Source organism: Mercenaria mercenaria, chromosome 10 (assembly GCF_021730395.1).
Source record: "Mercenaria mercenaria strain notata chromosome 10, MADL_Memer_1, whole genome shotgun sequence".
NCBI classification, from domain to species: domain Eukaryota; kingdom Metazoa; phylum Mollusca; class Bivalvia; order Venerida; family Veneridae; genus Mercenaria; species Mercenaria mercenaria.
The window spans coordinates 17842147-17860864 of NC_069370.1; the positions used below are offsets into that span (position 1 = coordinate 17842147).

Consider the following 18718-nt stretch of genomic DNA (forward strand, 5'->3'; position numbering starts at 1 on the left):
TGTGGGCACCATCTCTCCTCATCCCCTTGACACAATTTAATGAAACTTCACACAAGTGATCAGTAACAACAGTAGTTGGGCATGGAGCATGTTAGGTTCTTTCAGAAAAAAATTGCAGAGTTACGGGACTTTGTTTTTTGTTACTATACTATATACTATATACATAAACACAGTCTTGTGCGCACCATCTCTCCTTATCCCCTTGACACAATTTAATGAAACTTCACACAAGTGATCAGTAACAACAGTAGTTGTGCATGGGGCATGTTAGGTTCTTTCAGAATTTTGTTTTGCAGAGTTACGGGAATTTGTTTTTTGTTACTATACTATATACATAGACACAATCTTGTGCGCACCATCTCTCCTCATCCCCTTGACACAGTTTAATGAAACTTCACACAAGTGATCAGTAACAACAGTAGTTGTGCATTGGGCATGTTAGGTTCTTTCAGAAAAAAAATTGCAGAGTTACGGGAATTTGTTTTTTGTTACTATACTATATACATAGACACAGTCTTGTGCGCACCATCTCTCTTCATCCCCTTGACACAGTTTAATGAAACTTCACAAAAGTGATCAGTAACAACAGTAGTTGTGCATGGGGCATGTAAGGTTCTTTCAACAAAAAAAATTGCAGAGTTATGGGACTTTGTTTCAGGTTAACATAGTATGTATATAGAGTCTGCATATGCAATCTTGTGCGCGCCTAATCTTCCGAACCCTTGCACACAATTTAATGAAACTTCACACAAGTGATCAGTACCAACCCTAAAACGGCCCCCAGATACGTTATTGGGATTTGATATATATTTTAATAGTATTACATGTAAAAATCATACGATAGCATCGTAGCACTTTCAAACACAATGATACAATTTTAAATAAAAATTATAGACGAAGAATGGAAAAAGAAATGGTATATATTGTAAAGCCCTTTATTTTATTGCCCAAACCCATATTGAAAAATAGATAAATATTAACTTCTTTTTCTTTTTTCTCACAGGTAATAAGAGTTTGATATACCATCGATCAGTTACGTACAAAACGAAACAGCCTTTATTTAGAAAGTCCCTCCATAAATCTATATAGCGTAACAACTGGTTCTCAGCTTGACAATGTATTTGCAACTGCTCGCGCAGAAAGCCAGGTAATAAAGCCTCAATGGTATTCGAAAGTTTCGGTCTTTTTCGTTGATTTAAAAAAATCCATTGTTGTGAATATCAACTCGTAGAGACGAGCCGGAATTATACAGTAGATCTAGACATGCATATCTAAAACACTTCCAGGAAATATCAGTGAATACGTGAATACAATAAACTTATAACTGCATATTTGTTAAAAATACTAACTTCCTTTGTCAGATGTAATGGATACACTCATTAGAAAAACTTACAGTAAGCAATTGCCTATTGGGGACTTTCATTCTGTATCTACACGTGACGGCGATGCATAGATATAAACGTTCATAAGAAACAAATTAATCATTGTTTTTACAAGTTTTTAACCATTCTAAACTATACATAATGCCTAGGTAGTAATTTGACTCAAAAACAAATCGTTTAGAAAGCTGATATTAATTTTACGTGACGAAGCCTTACGTGACGTCGTTAAAATAAATAGACAATACGCCATTTTTAATCTACCTTATCATATTTCTAATTAACTATTTTAGGTTACTGGAAACAGTATTCCTGAGTACCAAGAACGATGAACTTTTAGAATGCAAACCCGTGAAGGTAGCCTGTGAAATCAAATGGGTCTCAAGCGGAATAGGTCTATTCCGTGTCCTGTGTGCAAGATTCTCGATCATCAAACCATTATATGAATTCCAGACTGTTTGTATCTGATCATCTCGTTCATTTATAATAAAGTAAAAATTTACGTTAGAACAGTTGTTTTTTGTATTCTTATACATTTGAACACCATAAACAACGACATCAAAGGTTAAAGATGACAGATGACTCCCTCTGAAACACCGTCTTGACTCTTTTAAGCCCTTCAGCTTTCCTGTAAAACATATAAAACCTACCTGCTCAAAAGAAATGCGCTTTACTTCAATCTATAAAAATGGACAAGAATATTTCCTGTTTGAAGCTATGCAAGATTGTTTTCAGGAAATAACTCCAGATGGAAATGTCACGCAGTAATAAATTTTGAAGCATCCAAAATGATTATTGTCCTTTTTCAAACTATCAAACAGACACCCCAATCCAGCTGCATTGAATTTTATTACAACCGTCATCTGACTTGCTAAATCCACTAGTAGTTACGAATTGCATGTCTAAATAGTCCCTTAAATAAACCTTCGCTTACTGGCGACATACATCTATGACCACACCCATTACTACAGCATTTCTGGTTCCCTGGACAACTTGAATCGCCTGTACACAAGCTTACACAAATACTGGGTCCAGTGAAACGTGGACATTGACCAGGTTTGTCAACTGTGGATAGATATTAGTCAAATATACTAGCATACAAAATTAGTGACTATAAATGTGATGACTATATTGCAGTAATTTTAAACGGATACACTTGTTTTGCCCTTAGAACCAAGATCGTATTTGTCAGCCAGTACCTTCGTAAGAGCAGGTACTAAAATATTAAGGTTACTGCTTGGGAAAAAATAACAAAAATCTAATTCATTACGTTACAGAGACATTGCACCAAATATACATTTCTAGATGACTTATATATTAAATGTTACGTATTTAACCATAAACAGTTGTTTTTATTATTTGAAAATGTAATTTCACAGTCACAAAGTTCCTGTTAATTAAATTTCTAATATAAATTTTGTAGTTAAACTAACTGTATATAAAGTTAGTGTTATATAACACCCTACAGTCAAATAAACTTTAGTTTGACAAAATTAATTACACTCATTCAGCTTGTCAAGAAGTAAAACATATTACACACTTTATGAAGTACTCATTACACATTACATATACATTACGAACACAAAAAAGAAAATATTACCTTGACAGACCGGACAACATTCACCTGTAGGCGTTCTTGGGTTCAAACAGTCTGGTCGTAAACAGGACACAGCAGCACAGTGTGGTGGCAGCGTAGGGGGACAGACCGCACAACATCCCCCAGGAGGAGTGATTGGGTTTAAACAGTCTGTCGCTGCGCAAAATACAGCAGCACATTTATTTGGTAAGCTTGGCCGGCCTTCATATCGTCCATTTATAACTATGGTACATCCATTCAAAAGTAATATGTGCAATGTGTACTATGTCCTCCTTTTAATGATTTTTTTCTAGTTCTTATCTGAACCTTTAACAACAATTTATAGATATTTTTTCTTGACACTCTACAAGCTATAAGAATAAAGCATGGATTTGAAAATTTAGTTATTTATATTGTGGCTGTTCTTTAATGTGTATGTTAAGGAAATGAATTAGTATAAGTTTTCGATGAAAGCTTGTTTTAGATCCTTTACATTATTTTGATTGTATATTTATTGGATGTATGTGTTTTATATGTTAATACTGTTTAAACTAATGTGTATGGTTTTTAATGTGCATTTAATCACAATTTCTTGTTTTGAGGTTATTTAATTGAACATCAACAGGACATAAAATCGTATTAACAACGTAAATAAAGTTTCTGTATGACGGAAGTGACGTCAGATAAACAAGTGAACAATTAAACACGAATGAAATGCGATCCTTTCATGTAAAAGATTATTTGAGCAAACTGTCTATTATCTATGATGATTCTGAAATTTTTGAACGACATATTCGAATATTTTCAGTCAGTATTTTACACAGTTGAAAAAATAACCGTAAAGCATTTCAAACATCTTGTTATTGTGATGGCGTTTTGTAACTTTACAAGAAAAAAACAAAGTTTAATTTAATAATGTTGAAAGTCGATAAAATAAACACCTAAAATATTGAAACAGAAAACACAAAAAGCTAGTAGGTGAGATGTTGAATTGCATCTACGGATTAGTGAAATCAGCATGATTCAATAAGACAGCTGAATCGACAAGATATTGTTAACAATCGTGTAATTTGTGCCACAGTCAATCTATACCATATCGTCTGTGTCCCTGACAATCAAATTGTTTTAGAATTGTAGGTGACCTCTAAATGTCATTCAACAAAGGAGTCCGATGATGGTTTGGTTAAACAACATTGTAAAAATGAATGCTTTAAGTACAAATACAATCGCTAATAACTTTGTTGGCGTCTGACGTGTAATTGTTTTATTGAAAGACACAACGCCGCTGAACAGACAGATGAACTTATTTTAACTGCAAAATCAATGATACTTCAACACAGCACGCATATCTTTTGGTGGCCTTATGATACCTATTATCTGAATATTTATTGATAATGCTACAACATCGATATATATAGCACCCTAAGCATACCGACACATACGTGATAAAATAGTGATCATATATTTGCATTAAAGAAAAATAAACTTCAGGTGTAGATTTAATAATTAAGAACATTGAATGGGAATGTGAGTGTTGCCTTGTCAAAGATTTTTTATAACAGGGACGTCGGAAGGCTTGACATACAGGAGTGTTTTAATTGTGAATAGTTTCAATTTTGGTGCACTTAATATCACATTTATATTATCTCATTTCTGTCTACCTTGAATATAACTGAAGAGGGTATAGTGAGCGACAAAACCCACCAAACCCTGTTATAAGAAAGGAATTCAACTCTCCAGGCCCGAGTGGATGACCTACATAAAAACCTTAGAACTGAGCGGGTATGCAGCACAGAAGTTATGGTGCCATTGTGCACTGACGGCTATGTTCGACCAGATGCTAAAACCAATCGGCGATAAGTTTGATAAACGAAGTAGTATTTTGACAAACTTAATTTGGGGAGGCTGCGTTTTTAGAACGTGGCTTTCCCTGTTGTATATTCATTCTTGTTTTGATACAAATGAGGTTTAGGAGAGAACGAAGTCTAGATGAGTTTTAACAGTGTGGCAGAAGAACCTCCCAACTCTCCACAGGATCCCGCTCGATTCCTCCAGTGACAATAACATAACGGAAAACAATAGTGAAATCCATAAATTTTCAGGCACCCTGACCTCAGATCGCAGTTTAAAACTCAGCCAGAAAAAGGGTCAAGTCGCCCAGACACAGACCGAACAAGAGTCAACGTATGCAATGAAAAAGATGCAAATAACATTCCCACTGACCCCCCCTCCCACCCCCCACCACACACACAACTGTTGATGACACTGAGCGGTTCAATCTGATAGTTTGTTGCAAATTTAAGAACTGGAAAACCAAAACAATGATTTTTCTGAATAAATCAAACCTAAATCATAAAAAACTAGATAATTTCAAAGTATTTGTGACTGAAGACTTAACAAAGACAAGACAGTTTCTTGTCTAGCAGCTTGACCATCCAAGGAAAGACAATTACATCGATAGTTTGTACAAAATCTTCATCAAATTGGATCTAGGAGTGACCTCAACTATTTTTGACCCTATCATAGAAAACCCTTAAAGTAAAGGGAATCCACGGACCGTGATATAAAAATGCAGACTAGCTAGTATAATTTGTGAGTTAAAGTGAGATAAACCTGCTGTTTAGTTGTAACCATGTCAATAATGTTTGTCTCCACTTCCATGCATAATCTATACTACGCTTTATTTCATCAATCTATTATAAATACATATAAATATCTTAACTGTTGACCATTTTGTTATGATTCTATAAAGTCGACCAATAACCAACAATCATCCTAAATCCGAAAGTCCTCTCTGTTGCATATACTTGAAGATATAACTTGTATATACTAGCTTTTTCCCCGTAAATATCGTATGACAGATTTCAGGCGTATTCCACACAAACTTATATTTTTGGCGTTTTTATTTTTAGCTGTATGTAAATAAACAATCAGTAGCATTCAAGTTTAAAACAAAATATGTAAGATTCGATTAACAGTTGGCTGGTTGGCACAGGGGAGGGGTGGAAGGAAATGTGTTTATTTGTAATGAATCATGTGTTCGTCGAGAATATACTTTCTAAATAAATAATCAGTAGCTATCTAGTTTAAAACAAAATATGTAAGATTCGATTAACAGTTGGCTGGTTGGCACAGGGAAGGGGTGGAAGGAAATGTGTTTATTTGTAATGAATCATGCGTTCGTCGAGAATATACTTTCTAAATAAATAATCAGTAGCTATCTAGTTTAAAACAAAATATGTAAGATTCGATTAACAGTTCGCTGGTTAGCACAAGGGAGGGGTGGAAAGAAATGTGGTTATTTGTAATGAATCATGCGTTCGTCAAGAATATACTTTCTAAATAAATAATCAGTAGCTATTTAGTTTAAAACAAAATATGTAACATTCGATTAACAGTTGGCTGGTTGGCACAGGGGAGGTGTGGAAGGAAATGTGGTTATTTGTAATGAATCATGCGTTCGTCAAGAATATACTTTCTATATTTTTGCATTACGTTTATTTTGCTTTACCTTGATCTTGATTATCCAGTTATTAATCATTTTGTACCTTTTTTCACATAAAATTGGCAGTATCTTTAGATTAATTAATGTGTTGGCAATGCTTTGTAAATATAAGATTGCTACAAAGTTAATGACACTAACAACTTGCGCTTTAAATTTCACAATACACCATATGAAAGAGAAGGGTATTAAACAAAATGTGCTTTTACTTCCTATTAAAAATGGCATATTTTAATTTGTTATTAAGTAATGTGATATGTCTGAAGAAACTGAAAAATGAGAAATGAAATAAGTTAAAAAACGGAAATAAAACAATACGGGATTGGGACTCGGACTTACGACGAAAAAACACTAAAAACTTTATTCACAGAATTTTATATATTACAACATATTTTTAACTCCACGAAAACACTACTTCCTCCTGGATAACTTCTGGATCAATGCAAACTCTCGCCGGAATAGTCAGGAAAAACCCTGTTGCAGGTAGTAGGCTGCATAATACTAATTAATTTCCTTCTTTATTTCGTATAAACATTTCATATTACATCTACAGACATCATTTTCAGTACTTTAGATCATTACAATGATTGGAGAACCATACTAGTATAGGCAGTTAGTATAATTCATCTGCTTATTTAACAAACCGTTTCATAGGATTTAGACTTCCATTTTTTCTTATGAATGCAATGTCCGCTTTATCTTAGTTACATTTAAGAAATGTATATGTAAGGGTATGTGTAAGCTGTTTTTGATCTTGTTTTCGGCGACTTTGACGCATAACATTTTAATTCTACTTGTTTCATATTAGACTAACTGAAAAATGGCGCAACAGAAAAATGGGACAATGGACACGGAAACACAGAATGACATGATTCAAGTTTTATTAACCATTTAGCTGAATTATACATTTTTAAACCTTTACAAATTTATGCATTGCAATTCATATAAATGTACAAAAATATAAATGGAGAAAGGTGAACTTAAGTATATTATGGTTCAATATCTCTATAACATATACACTCGTACACTTTACATGTCACACGACAATGAAAAACAGGTAAATATGTTGTCATGTACTTTGTCCTGAGAGAAATAAATAAAAATGAAATAAAGTTGTATTTGACGCATTCTTGATATATTATCACAGTTCCAACATCAAGTGAAAAGGAGCAACGATTCACTACTGTCGTACTGACAGTGTTGTTTCTGATCAGAAAAAAACAACAATCAAATTAACAACAACAAGTCTAATTCATTACACTCGTAAACAGATTTGGCGTTTGATTGACGTTAAGAACAGAAAGAAAGCTTGTGCATTTTCTTAAAATGTTTCATCAGTATGTGTTACGTGGACATATTGGACAACACTGTACAGGTGGAGTATACTGGCCAACACAGTGCCGTAGTGTACAAGCTATCTTAATGCAGTCTGGCTTCCCTGAAACAGAAACAACATTGTTATTAGACACATTTGTATAGAAAAACACGTGGACTGCACTAAAATAGTTACATTTTAGAAACTAAATTTAAGTACAGAATATCCGCAATAAATCCTGTCTAAATATATAAATTTATCATGTGTAAAAGTCATTTACTAAAAAACTTCCGGATTTTCAGAGATAATATAGCTTTGCTATACATGTATTAGGTATATACTATTTCAAACCTAACATGCAGTGCTGTTTATATAGAAGATCTTACATGAGTGTCTTTTCATATTGAATTTATTAAACGGGTTGAATAAAATAATAAAATGCGATGCTCTGCCGAGTATTTTGTCAATTTTATTCAACGAGTTTAATAAATTCAATGTAGAAAGTCACAAAGGTAATATTCTTTTTATCACATGTTAGTTTTTTTTCTGCTGAAATATAACAATTTCTTCGTTTTCATCTATTATAAACCAAGTAAATTTGACCAACGTCTCCTACACTTTAAATGACGTCGACGTCAAAGCTTTATTACACAAGTGTATTATCAAATTTATGAATGGATTTATTTCACTTCCACGACGTCGAACAGGTGATAATTACACAAACATGTTTTTTTCATGTTTTACAGATACTATGAAGTAACTGTTAAAATTTTCAAATATGAGTTTGGGTGTGATATATCTTAAGATAAGGTAACGTATAGAAATCATAACTTTAATTTTATTTCTTGTAACAATTATTTTTTTTCAAGACAATGCACTCATTCATAAAATGTGCGAAAAGAAACCCTAACTGAAATTGTGTATTGATCATCTTATAAAGCTTTTTCTTAAGCCTTCCTGGCCCTACCGCTTTTACTTGGACATTTAAGAAGTCGTAACATACGTAGGTCTTGAAACAATTCTAATTCATTTTATATATCAAATTCGGAAATATTTTAATGCCGATTATTCTGTTGTAGCAATAAGATAACTCTGGGCCAAAGGTTTATGTCGAACTTGCATCAAATACGAGTTCTACAAAAAGATAAACACGCAAAGGTATCCTAATTCTTCGACGAAAGTTTACGAATATGTTTTTCCCTCATGTCTGTTACCTACGATAACCTGTACTACTCATCGGCAAACCGAGATGAAATATTTGAAGATCCTTGGGGAATGATCAATTAAAATAATAAGACTTATTAAGTCAGTGTCTGTCTAATTGCATTTTTTCATATTGTAATCCGTCGGGCCTAGCTTACCTGGTGACCAGCATTGTCCTGGAGGTGTATACTAATTGAGACATGACAATGGGGTACAATCAACAAGGTGGCATTCGTTATCAAAATGAGAAAAAAAGGACAACATTATCAGATGAAAGCCAAAATTCAGTTAGAATTGTATCTGAATATTTTTTATATGCCAATATTGGCAAATTCATTATGCCCCGGTATATCTTTATATTCTGTTTACTTTATTCTGAGTTGTTTACCAAATTTTTACAAAAGGATAGATTACCAGCCCCTAACCAACAAACTTTGTATACTCATGGTCTCTAAGGTGTAAGGATATTCCATTTTGGCATTCAGTAATTTTACTTCATTGTCAAACCCTAAAAAATTGTAATGATTATGTTTAACTAGAAAAATAAATTCCTTTAAAAATCTTAGTATAAGATTTAGAACCTGGCCGAAATATTCCAAGTTAAAGTTTCTTCAGAAATCTATGCATTCCGTATAGAACTATTTTAATAAATGTGTAGTAAAACCTTAAATATGTTTAATAATACGTGTTTTGTTTTCATATCTATAGCCTTGAATATTGTATGCTATCTTATATAATGTTAGATATAATTTAGAAATTCTCTTTCTTGTGGAAATCTCACCTATTGGTCCGCATACTGGGCAACACTGACCAGGGGGTGTATACTGATTGGGACATCTTAGAACTTGCGGACACGCCATACCATCACATATGCCTATGAATAGTGACATGTATTCAAAATATGTACGTTAACAGAAGGAAAGAACAATAGTAATAAAATTGTTGATTTTAATGTTATGCCTACCCTAGCAATTAAAAATTAGTTCGCGTTATCATTCAGCTAGCAGGAATAATAAACCCTATGCTTTACCTTGTTCTGTCATTCGCAACTTTCTTTCACTGTCTTAATCACATAATGTGTTAGAATAATATCAGTAGTGCAAGTGGACTTCTGATTTAATATCATGGCGTTCCGATAACTTCTAGCAGCATCTGACATGTGTATCATTAAATCTTTCATACAAAAAATGCGAGTCCTTCAAATATGGTCTCCATATTAAACTGTACTATCCTCCGCCTGCAGGGAGAGCACATGTATGACCACAACCATTACTACAGCATTTCCGTCTCCTATGGCAAATGGAGTCGTCAGTACACAGTTCTACACATATTCCTATTCCACTGGGACGGGGGCATCTGCCAGGTTTTGAACCTGAAAAGATAAATGATTCAGCGAATAATCTAAGGGTTAAAATGTAATACGTAAGCAAATGGAATGTTTGAGAAAATAAAATAAATTATTGTGTTAAAAACTATCTTCCTGCATTACAACGAAAGTTTGGTATGTTGATAAACATTAAAGGATTTTCATTATTTAACGACAATATTTTTTACGAAAACAGGATACTTAATTAAATTTTATACTAAAAATTACGTGAAACTATTTTAGAATTTCTTGTTAAAATTGACAAGATTAAACGTACCATAGGCCATCTCCGTACATGAAATATGACCATTATTACATGAGCATGTATTGCATCCGTCTTTAAATGTTTCACCGTCCCTTCGCTTTTGACCTTTATGGTAACAATGATTTCCTGAAAAAGAAAAGAGTGTGATGATACTTTTATTATGTCGAAAAATAATCTAACATAGTGATAGCATTTGTAAAGAGCTATAAAAGAAAATATTCACTTTTAAAAGAGGATGAATCAACTGGTTTGAATTAAAGCCTTTTATTTAAATGAGTTGAACAAGCAGAAGATCCTAATAGTTCTTAAAAAGCATTTTAACTTAATCTATAAAAAATGACCAGATGATTTTACTGGAATTATTTTTAAAAAGCCAGTTTAAACAATCACAAAAATAGCTCAGTGTTATGACACGAAAGATGTTCAATTTTAGAGTTAACTTGTTCTTTCGTTTCGCAGCCGTCCTCCATCGTTTTTATAAAAGATAATTCGTTTGAATACTAAATACAGTGGTGCAAGTGTACATATGAATTCTGATGAACACCTCCATCATCTGACATGTTTAAATAAATTCTTTCATACAAATATGGGACTGCCCCTAGTAGTACGTATTCAACTGCACCTACCACCATCTTCAGGCAGAACACATGTATGACCACAGCCATTGCTACAACATTTCTGTCTCCCATGGCAACTGGAGTCGTCAGTACACGTTTCTACACATATTGCTATCCCGGTGGGTTTTGAACCTGGAAAGGTAAGAGATCAGTGATAATTTTGTGGTTTAAATGAAATACATTATCAATCATTACTATCTATCTGCGTTGCAAAGAAGTTTTGTTATTGGATATATAACCATTAAAACATTTTTGTTATTAAACACGAAAGCATACTCTGGAATTGTATTCATTAGCGAGAAAATAGGCACTGAACTGCATTTTGCGTTATCATTAATTTGAAAGTATTTTTGAACTAACCACAAGCCTTCTCCGTACAGGAAACATGACCATCATTACACGTGCATTCATTGCACCTATCTTTAAATGTTTCACCGTCCATTCGCATTTCACCTTTATAGAAGCACGATCTTCCTAAAAAAGCAACGGAATGTCTTTTCACTGTGTCTTAATACCAAGCATAGGAGATAGTATTTGTTGAGAGCTACGACAGCCATACAGTGCTTCATGAATTATTTGTTTTGATTAAGAGCCTTTTTTGAAATGAGGTGATCATGTAGTACATACTGATAAGTGAAGAAATGCATTTTACTTCGGTCTATAAATTAGACATAATGTTTCCTGTTTGAAGCTACGCAATACAATTTTCAGTAAATAACTACTACAAGTAATAATCAAATAGAAATGACACGAAATAATAATTTTTAAGCATCCAAAACGACCTCTTAATCATTATTGTCCCTAATCAAACTGAGATATCAAATATAATTAAATAAGTGATGTAATCTTTAACGTGTCAAACTAATATTTTGTTAAGTATACGGCAATAAAATCCCAATCGAGTTGTATTGAATTATTTTGATTTAGCTGTCAGCTGCCTTGTTAAAACCAGCAGTTACGAATTGCAGGTCTGAATAGTCCATTAAACAAGGTACACTAACCTCCGCTTATCGGCGACATACATCTATGACCACACCCATTACTACAACATTTCTGGTCCCCTGGACAACTTGAATCGCCTGTACACAAGCTTACACAGATTCCAACCCCAGTCCGACGTGGACATTGGCCAAGTTTTTCAACTGTGGATTGATAATAATAAAAAATACTCGCATAAAAATTAAATGACAATTAACCAAATAAGGTTTCCCCATATCTTATTTGTGCCAAAGAACTGTAAAATATTTATAGCGATAAAACAAAAAAAATAGCTTTATGTTCAAACTTATATTAAACTGCAAATGTTTTATATGTACTTTAATGCAGTTTTGTTCAATTATGTGAATAAGATTTGGGAAATAGATTTTAGTTTTGCGTACTTTGTTGACAAATAAAACACGGTTTTAAACATGTTTTATTTGCCAACAAAGCACGCAAAACTAAAATCTATTTCCATTCTAACACGTTAGAATTACATCAGGAAGGGATACTATTCTAGAATCCTTTTTAGGCGTAAATGTATGGAGTAAACCGGAATAGCCAAAAGTAGGTCATTTTGCGAAACGTGTTTAAATCGAAAAGACAATACACGGTAAAATCTTTCCTTGTTTATATAAAAAAAAATCTTAAAAGTGTTAGAATATGTAAATATATACCCGTATCCTATCCTGTTAACATATGAACATCTGAACAAACTATTTCCAGTGTTTTTTTTTTACAAGTTAAATTCAACTACAATTTTGTTTTGAAGATGAAATTATATTTTATAAAATCTTTTATAAAAGAAATTGTTACTTACGACAACCTCTTTTTGTACAGCGCACGTTACCATTGTTACATGTACATGTGTTACAATCGTCTTTAAATGTTTCACCGTCCTCTCTCCTGACGCCTTTATAAAAACACGTCTTTCCTGGAAAAATATTTAAATGGATATCTTAATCCTCACTTAAAGTGTCAGCAACACAAAACCTGGCCTTCAGTTTTCAAAGATTTAGAAATACTCACGAATTTATTAATCACTTATTAATTTAAAGAACAAGTTTACAATGTAAAAATACTGGTCTTGTTTCATAAAATGTTCACCCTACGCTTGTACCAAAGAACAATGTCTGGCAAAATAATATTCATCATAATACAAGTTTGTATTACATGTTATGATTTATTTGTCTTCTTTTCTAAAAACTTAATCCCGGTAAAACTCTATTAAAAAGCATTATATCATTAAACTGCTTTACATTCATAAGAACCCTTAAATGCATTGAATATGCATGGTATTTTGCTTGTAGAAACTGATGCTTTTTTGTCGCAACATAATAGTACAACTGATGATATATCAACTTAATTTCAATGGTAACCTTGTGATATAAAGGTACAATAATAGTACAACTGATGATATATCAACTTAATTTGTGATAACAAGGTAACTACCAATTTCTAAAATAAGACGCTAAAGACGCTTCCCGTACACTGCAATAATAAAAACTATAATATATTTTCTTTTGTTCAGGTTGTGCTTAGCAATGACTGGACAGAGATGGTCCATTTTTGCAGTAATTTTAAACGGATACACCTGTTTTGTCCTTAGTACTAAGAGCGTATTTTCAGCAAGTACCTTTTTAACAGCAGGTATTTGAGTAAATATCAAGGTTACTGCTTGGGAAAAATAACAAACGTAACAGAGGCATTGCACCAAATATACATTTCTAGATGACTCTATTATTTTGTATTCTACCATAAAAAGCTGTTTCATGATTTGAAAACGTAATTTCATAGCACAAAGTTCCAGTTAATTAAATTTCTAATATAAATTTTGTAGCTAAAGTTACTGTACATAAAGTTAGTGTTATATAACACCCTACCGTCAAATAAACTTTAGTTTGGCAAAATTAATTATACTAATTCAGCTTGTCAAGAAGTAAAACATATTACACACTTTATGTAGTACTCATTACACATTATTACATACACACTACAAACACGAAAAAAAGGAAAGATTACCTGGGCAGACTGGACAACATCCACCTGGAGGCGTTGTTGGGTTCAAACAGTCTGGTCGTAAACAGAACACAGCAGCACAATGTGGTGGCAGTGTTGGGGGACAGACCGCAAAACATTCCCCAGGAGGCGTGGTTGGATTTAAACAGTCTGTCGCTCCGCAAAATACAGCAGCACATTTATTTGGTAATCTTGGACGGCCTTCATATTGTCCATTTATAACTATGGTACATCCACTCAAAAGTAATATGTGCGCGAGAGACACCATAGTTGTTGTTGTTGAAACAGAAGAGAACTCCTTTTTATGATTTCTTCTAGTTCTTATCTGAACCTTTAACAACAATTTTATAAATAATTCTTCTTGACGTTCTTACAAGCTATAAGAATAAAGCATGGATTTGAAAATTGAGTTATTTATATTGTGGCTGTTCTTTAATGTGTGTGTTTTTTGTAATGTGCTTTTAATCAAATTAACTTGTTTTGAGGTTATTTAATTGGACATCAACAGGATATAAAATTGTATTAACAACGTATTTACAACGTCATCTTGCAATAAGCAAATAGGATACATGTAAATAACGTAAAGTGACATCATGTCAAGTTATATTTTAACCCGACCGCATCACATATGTCACAGCGAGGCTTAAATGATTGAGTTTATTTAGTTTAATTATTCGTTATATGCCGAACATTTTGTCAGTTTAAAATAATTCTATAACGACCTGCCGCTCACCTATGTGAGTTCGAAACCTCAATTGGAGTGTGGAATTCTGCATGTGAGGAAGCCATTCATATGGCTTACGGAAGGTCAGTGGTTCTACCCAGATGTCCGCCCTATGCATGAAATAATGCCTGTAGTGGCATCTTGTGTCTTCATCCACCGACAAAGACTGGAAAATCAGCAATAAGACCTAAATTGAATCCATCCAACAAAAAATCAACGAGAAAGTAAAATACCAAAACAGACGATATTGTTTTGTTTGTTTGTTTTGGGTTACGCCGTTTTTCAACATTAGTTCAGTCATGTAACGTCGGGCAGTTAACCTAACCAGTGTTCCTGGATTCTGTACCAGTAACAACCTGTTCTCCGCAAGTAACTGCCAACTTCCCCACATGAATTATCAGAGGTGGAGAACGAATGATTTCAGACACAATGGCTTTTATCAAATCGTCACGGAGAACATACGCCCCGCCCGGGGATCGAACTCGCGACCCCGCGATCCGTAGAACAACGTTCTACCTACTGAGCTAAGCGGGCGGTCTCCAGACGTTATTGTGCAGTACGCTTGGTATAAACGGTCTCGTTTCTTATTTGTTTCGAAATTTTTAAACGCAAAAAATACACCAAAACTGAAGCTGTAATTCGTAAAATAATACCAAATTTGACAGAAAAAGATTATGCAGGCTTTGGAAAATGAAAAGTTGTCTTTAGTTATACCACTGCATGACACAGTTCTTTGGTCTTGAAAGTTTGACAAGATGTTAAGCGATCTAATATCGGATATGGACATGCTGATTATGTTTGAAAAAATGTTCTTAAACACCCATAAAATATAGCGGGCTGTTAAGGCAAATTCTAACCATTCAATATGTTTACTACAGGAACAGTAAGTCATGAGAAATATAGCGAAAAGGACAAGGTAAACAAAAGTAATAATAAGCCACGAGAGAGATGTAGACCGTAGGGCTACCCCTATATTAATAATTTTACATTTTTACATCGAAGTCATACATTTTATATTTAATGTTTCATTTACATGGACAGACACATATTCATTTTAATACGTTTGTGAAAGAAGTTTTACACCGTCTATAAATCTAACAATGACCTCCCTTACCCGGAGCATGAGTCTGCCGCTAGGCTACCGAGACGGTATGTAAACACGTGGACATAAATTACAACAGGCTTGACAACAATATATTTATTGTTTATTGCAAATTTCAGTTAATTGTTTCAGTTGTTTAATAGATAAAAAATATCAATAAACCACAAGGAAACACAAACTGAAATTGAAATAAACTGCTACGGCCACAAACATTACGTTTCAATTAATTCATTTAAATAATAGTACGTATGTACTTATATTCATGAATCATATTTTTCTCGCCCGGCGACCATCCATACGAAAACGGATACAATTTTGTGTCTATCGCATTTAGATTGACAAATTTGCATTTAGTCGTTTAACGCAAATTTTGGAAGTTCACATAATTCCAAAACTGATTATGACCATGTTACACATCTGTTAAGATGTCAAAATCCTATAGACATGAAGTACATATTGTTACTTGACAATTAAAAAATAGAGTAAAACTAGACCTATCACTAATGGCGATTGATACCCCCAGATGCCGTTTTGTAATAGGGTAAGTAAAGTTTTGTTATTGTGACCTTTGCCCTTTAAGTATGATATTGATCTTGGACATGGTCAACTAAATTGCAATTTACCTGCCTGAGGTTAACAATACATGCCGATTTTATGAACATCTTAAGGTGTGTTAGAAGATATTATGCGGGTACGAATCAAATCTATTTGATCTTTGACCTATCTTGTATGAACCCTAGCCTTAGTGACCCAGTTCATGTGACGAGGTGAAATAATTGATGAAAGTTTTATGAAACTTTTCCGAGCGCTTTAGACGATATGATTTCAAAAGTAATGTATTTTATGAACGGCGGATATATACTGGTAACTTTTAATAGGCTAGATTTTCTCGTCTGACAGTTTGAGGTGAGGATTTACCTGAAAGAGTTATTTTGTCGGCACATGAAGTCCGGGTTCTGTCTAAATACTTTGAATGGCATACCTTTAGGTAAAGATTTTCAAACTTAAAGGCAATACACATGGCGGAGACTGAATCCATTAAGAAACAATCAAAACTCGACTTCTTTTTAATAAGTGACAGTGCTATGAATTTTGCAATAGATTCAAACATTACTCCTGGTTATAGATCGGATCATAATGGTATAACTTTGACACTGAAGTTTAATGATAACCTACGGGGTAAAGGTTACTGGAAGTTTAACAATTTCCTTTTAAAAGAAGAAATTTATATTGAGTTAGTTAAAACCACGTTATTAAATCTTAAAGAACAACATAAAACTGAAACAAATGAAATTATTGGGGATAATACAAACGATGATTCCTTCCAAAATAAACATGTTCAGTTAAACATCAATGATCAACTATTTTTAGGAACAATTTTAGTTATACTTAGCTTGTTCTCGAAAGAAGAAAAGAGAAAGTAAAAGAGAAATAGATCTTGAAAAAGATAATGAAAAATATGTCAATGAACATTTTACCGAATTTAAATGAAAATATAATCAGTGAAGTGCATGAGAAAATGTCTGAATTAGAAACATTAAGGCAAAAGATTATAGATGGTGTAATGGTAAGGTCAAGATGTAGATACGAAAATTTAGGAGAAACGCCATCAAACTACTTTTTCAATCTCGAAAATAGAAACTTCACAAACAAAACAATAAATAAACTTATTGAAGAAAATAATTATTCATTGTACTAATACGTAGGACATTTTAAACTACCAAAAAGGTTACTATGAAAAGGTGTATAACATTGTTTAAAGGCAAATGAAACGCCAATTGTAAATATCATTGGAAATAATCCAAGGGAATTAAGTTTGTCAGTGTCTTTAAAATTAGAAGGTGAAACAGATATAAAAGAGTTCAGCAAAGCGCTATATAATAAGAAAAAAAGCCCCGGGTTGGATGGATATACTGTGGAATGTTTTAAGTTCTTCCGGAAAAATATCGCAAACAACTTATCAGTAACACAGAAATAAGGGGTCAAAACTTGTCTTCCAAAACCAAACAAAGATAGATGTTTGATGAATAACTGGATACCAATTTCTCTGTTGAATGTTGTATACAAGTTAGCATCAAAAGTGATAGCAAATCGTTTAAAGTGTGTCTTGGATAAACTTATCCATCAAGATCAAAAAGGTTTATATATTGGAGAAACATCAGACTTATTTATGACATCATGTTTGAAACTAACTCTCAAAATATACCTGGCTTACTGCTCTCCATTGATTTTCAACAAGCATTCGACTCAGTCTTCTGGGCATGTATACATAAAACATTAGACTTCTTTCATTTTGGGAACTTTTTTAAGACGTGGATACGTTTATTTCAAAATGGAAATGAAACATGTATTTTACAAAATGGTAATCTGTCTGAATTTTTCTTCTTTGAAAGAGGCTGTAGACAAGATGACCCAATTTCTTCTTACTTATTTATTATTTATTTTATGTACTGAGATATAAGGGCTAATGATTAGGCGAATTAACAGTATTGTAGGCATTAATCAATCAATACGCTGATGATACCCAGATTATTCCAAACGAGTCCGAAGAATCTTTAAGAAACTGTTTGATAACACTTGATAACTTTTATACAATGTCAGTCTTAAAAATAAATATTGGTAAAACAAGAGCCAACTGGATAAGTTCATTAAGAAACTCTGCACTTAAGTTA

At 33.2% G+C, this 18718-nt stretch overlaps 2 protein-coding genes and 1 long non-coding RNA gene across 3 annotated transcripts; all 3 read right to left on the reverse strand.

Annotated features, from left to right (window-relative positions):
- Positions 1–7324: 7324 nt before the first annotated feature.
- Positions 7325–9846, reverse strand: LOC128559803 (uncharacterized). The gene is made up of 2 exons (XR_008372648.1): positions 9757–9846; positions 7325–7895 (listed from the first exon to the last, which is right to left on the reverse strand). It is a non-coding gene; the product is annotated as an uncharacterized LOC128559803 (long non-coding RNA).
- A 340-nt stretch (positions 9847–10186) lies between these two features.
- LOC128559802 (WAP four-disulfide core domain protein 3-like) lies at positions 10187–12381 on the reverse strand (the record flags this gene model as incomplete). Its single annotated transcript, XM_053552378.1, has 3 exons — positions 10187–10347; positions 11584–11697; positions 12225–12381. Coding segments are annotated over 3 exons (417 nt in total), but the record flags the coding sequence as incomplete, so codon positions are not given.
- Positions 12382–12997: 616 nt separating this feature from the next.
- Positions 12998–14677, reverse strand: LOC128559799 (kielin/chordin-like protein). Its single transcript, XM_053552375.1, has 2 exons — positions 14224–14677; positions 12998–13135 (listed from the first exon to the last, which is right to left on the reverse strand). Exons 1-2 carry the CDS (start codon positions 14486–14488, stop codon positions 13014–13016), a joined length of 387 nt encoding a protein of 128 aa, XP_053408350.1. The 5' UTR covers positions 14489–14677; the 3' UTR covers positions 12998–13013.
- Between the last annotated feature and the right edge of the window lie 4041 nt (positions 14678–18718).

Excerpts from the sequence above, each read along its gene's own strand:
- LOC128559799 (XM_053552375.1), bottom strand. The coding sequence starts at position 14,488 with ATGGTGTCTCTCGCGCACATATTACTTTTGAGTGGATGTACCATAGTT. Across the intron at positions 13,136-14,223 it reads ATGTTGTCCAGTCTGCCCAG|GAAAGACGTGTTTTTATAAA; the intron begins GTAATCTTTCCT and ends ATATTTTTCCAG.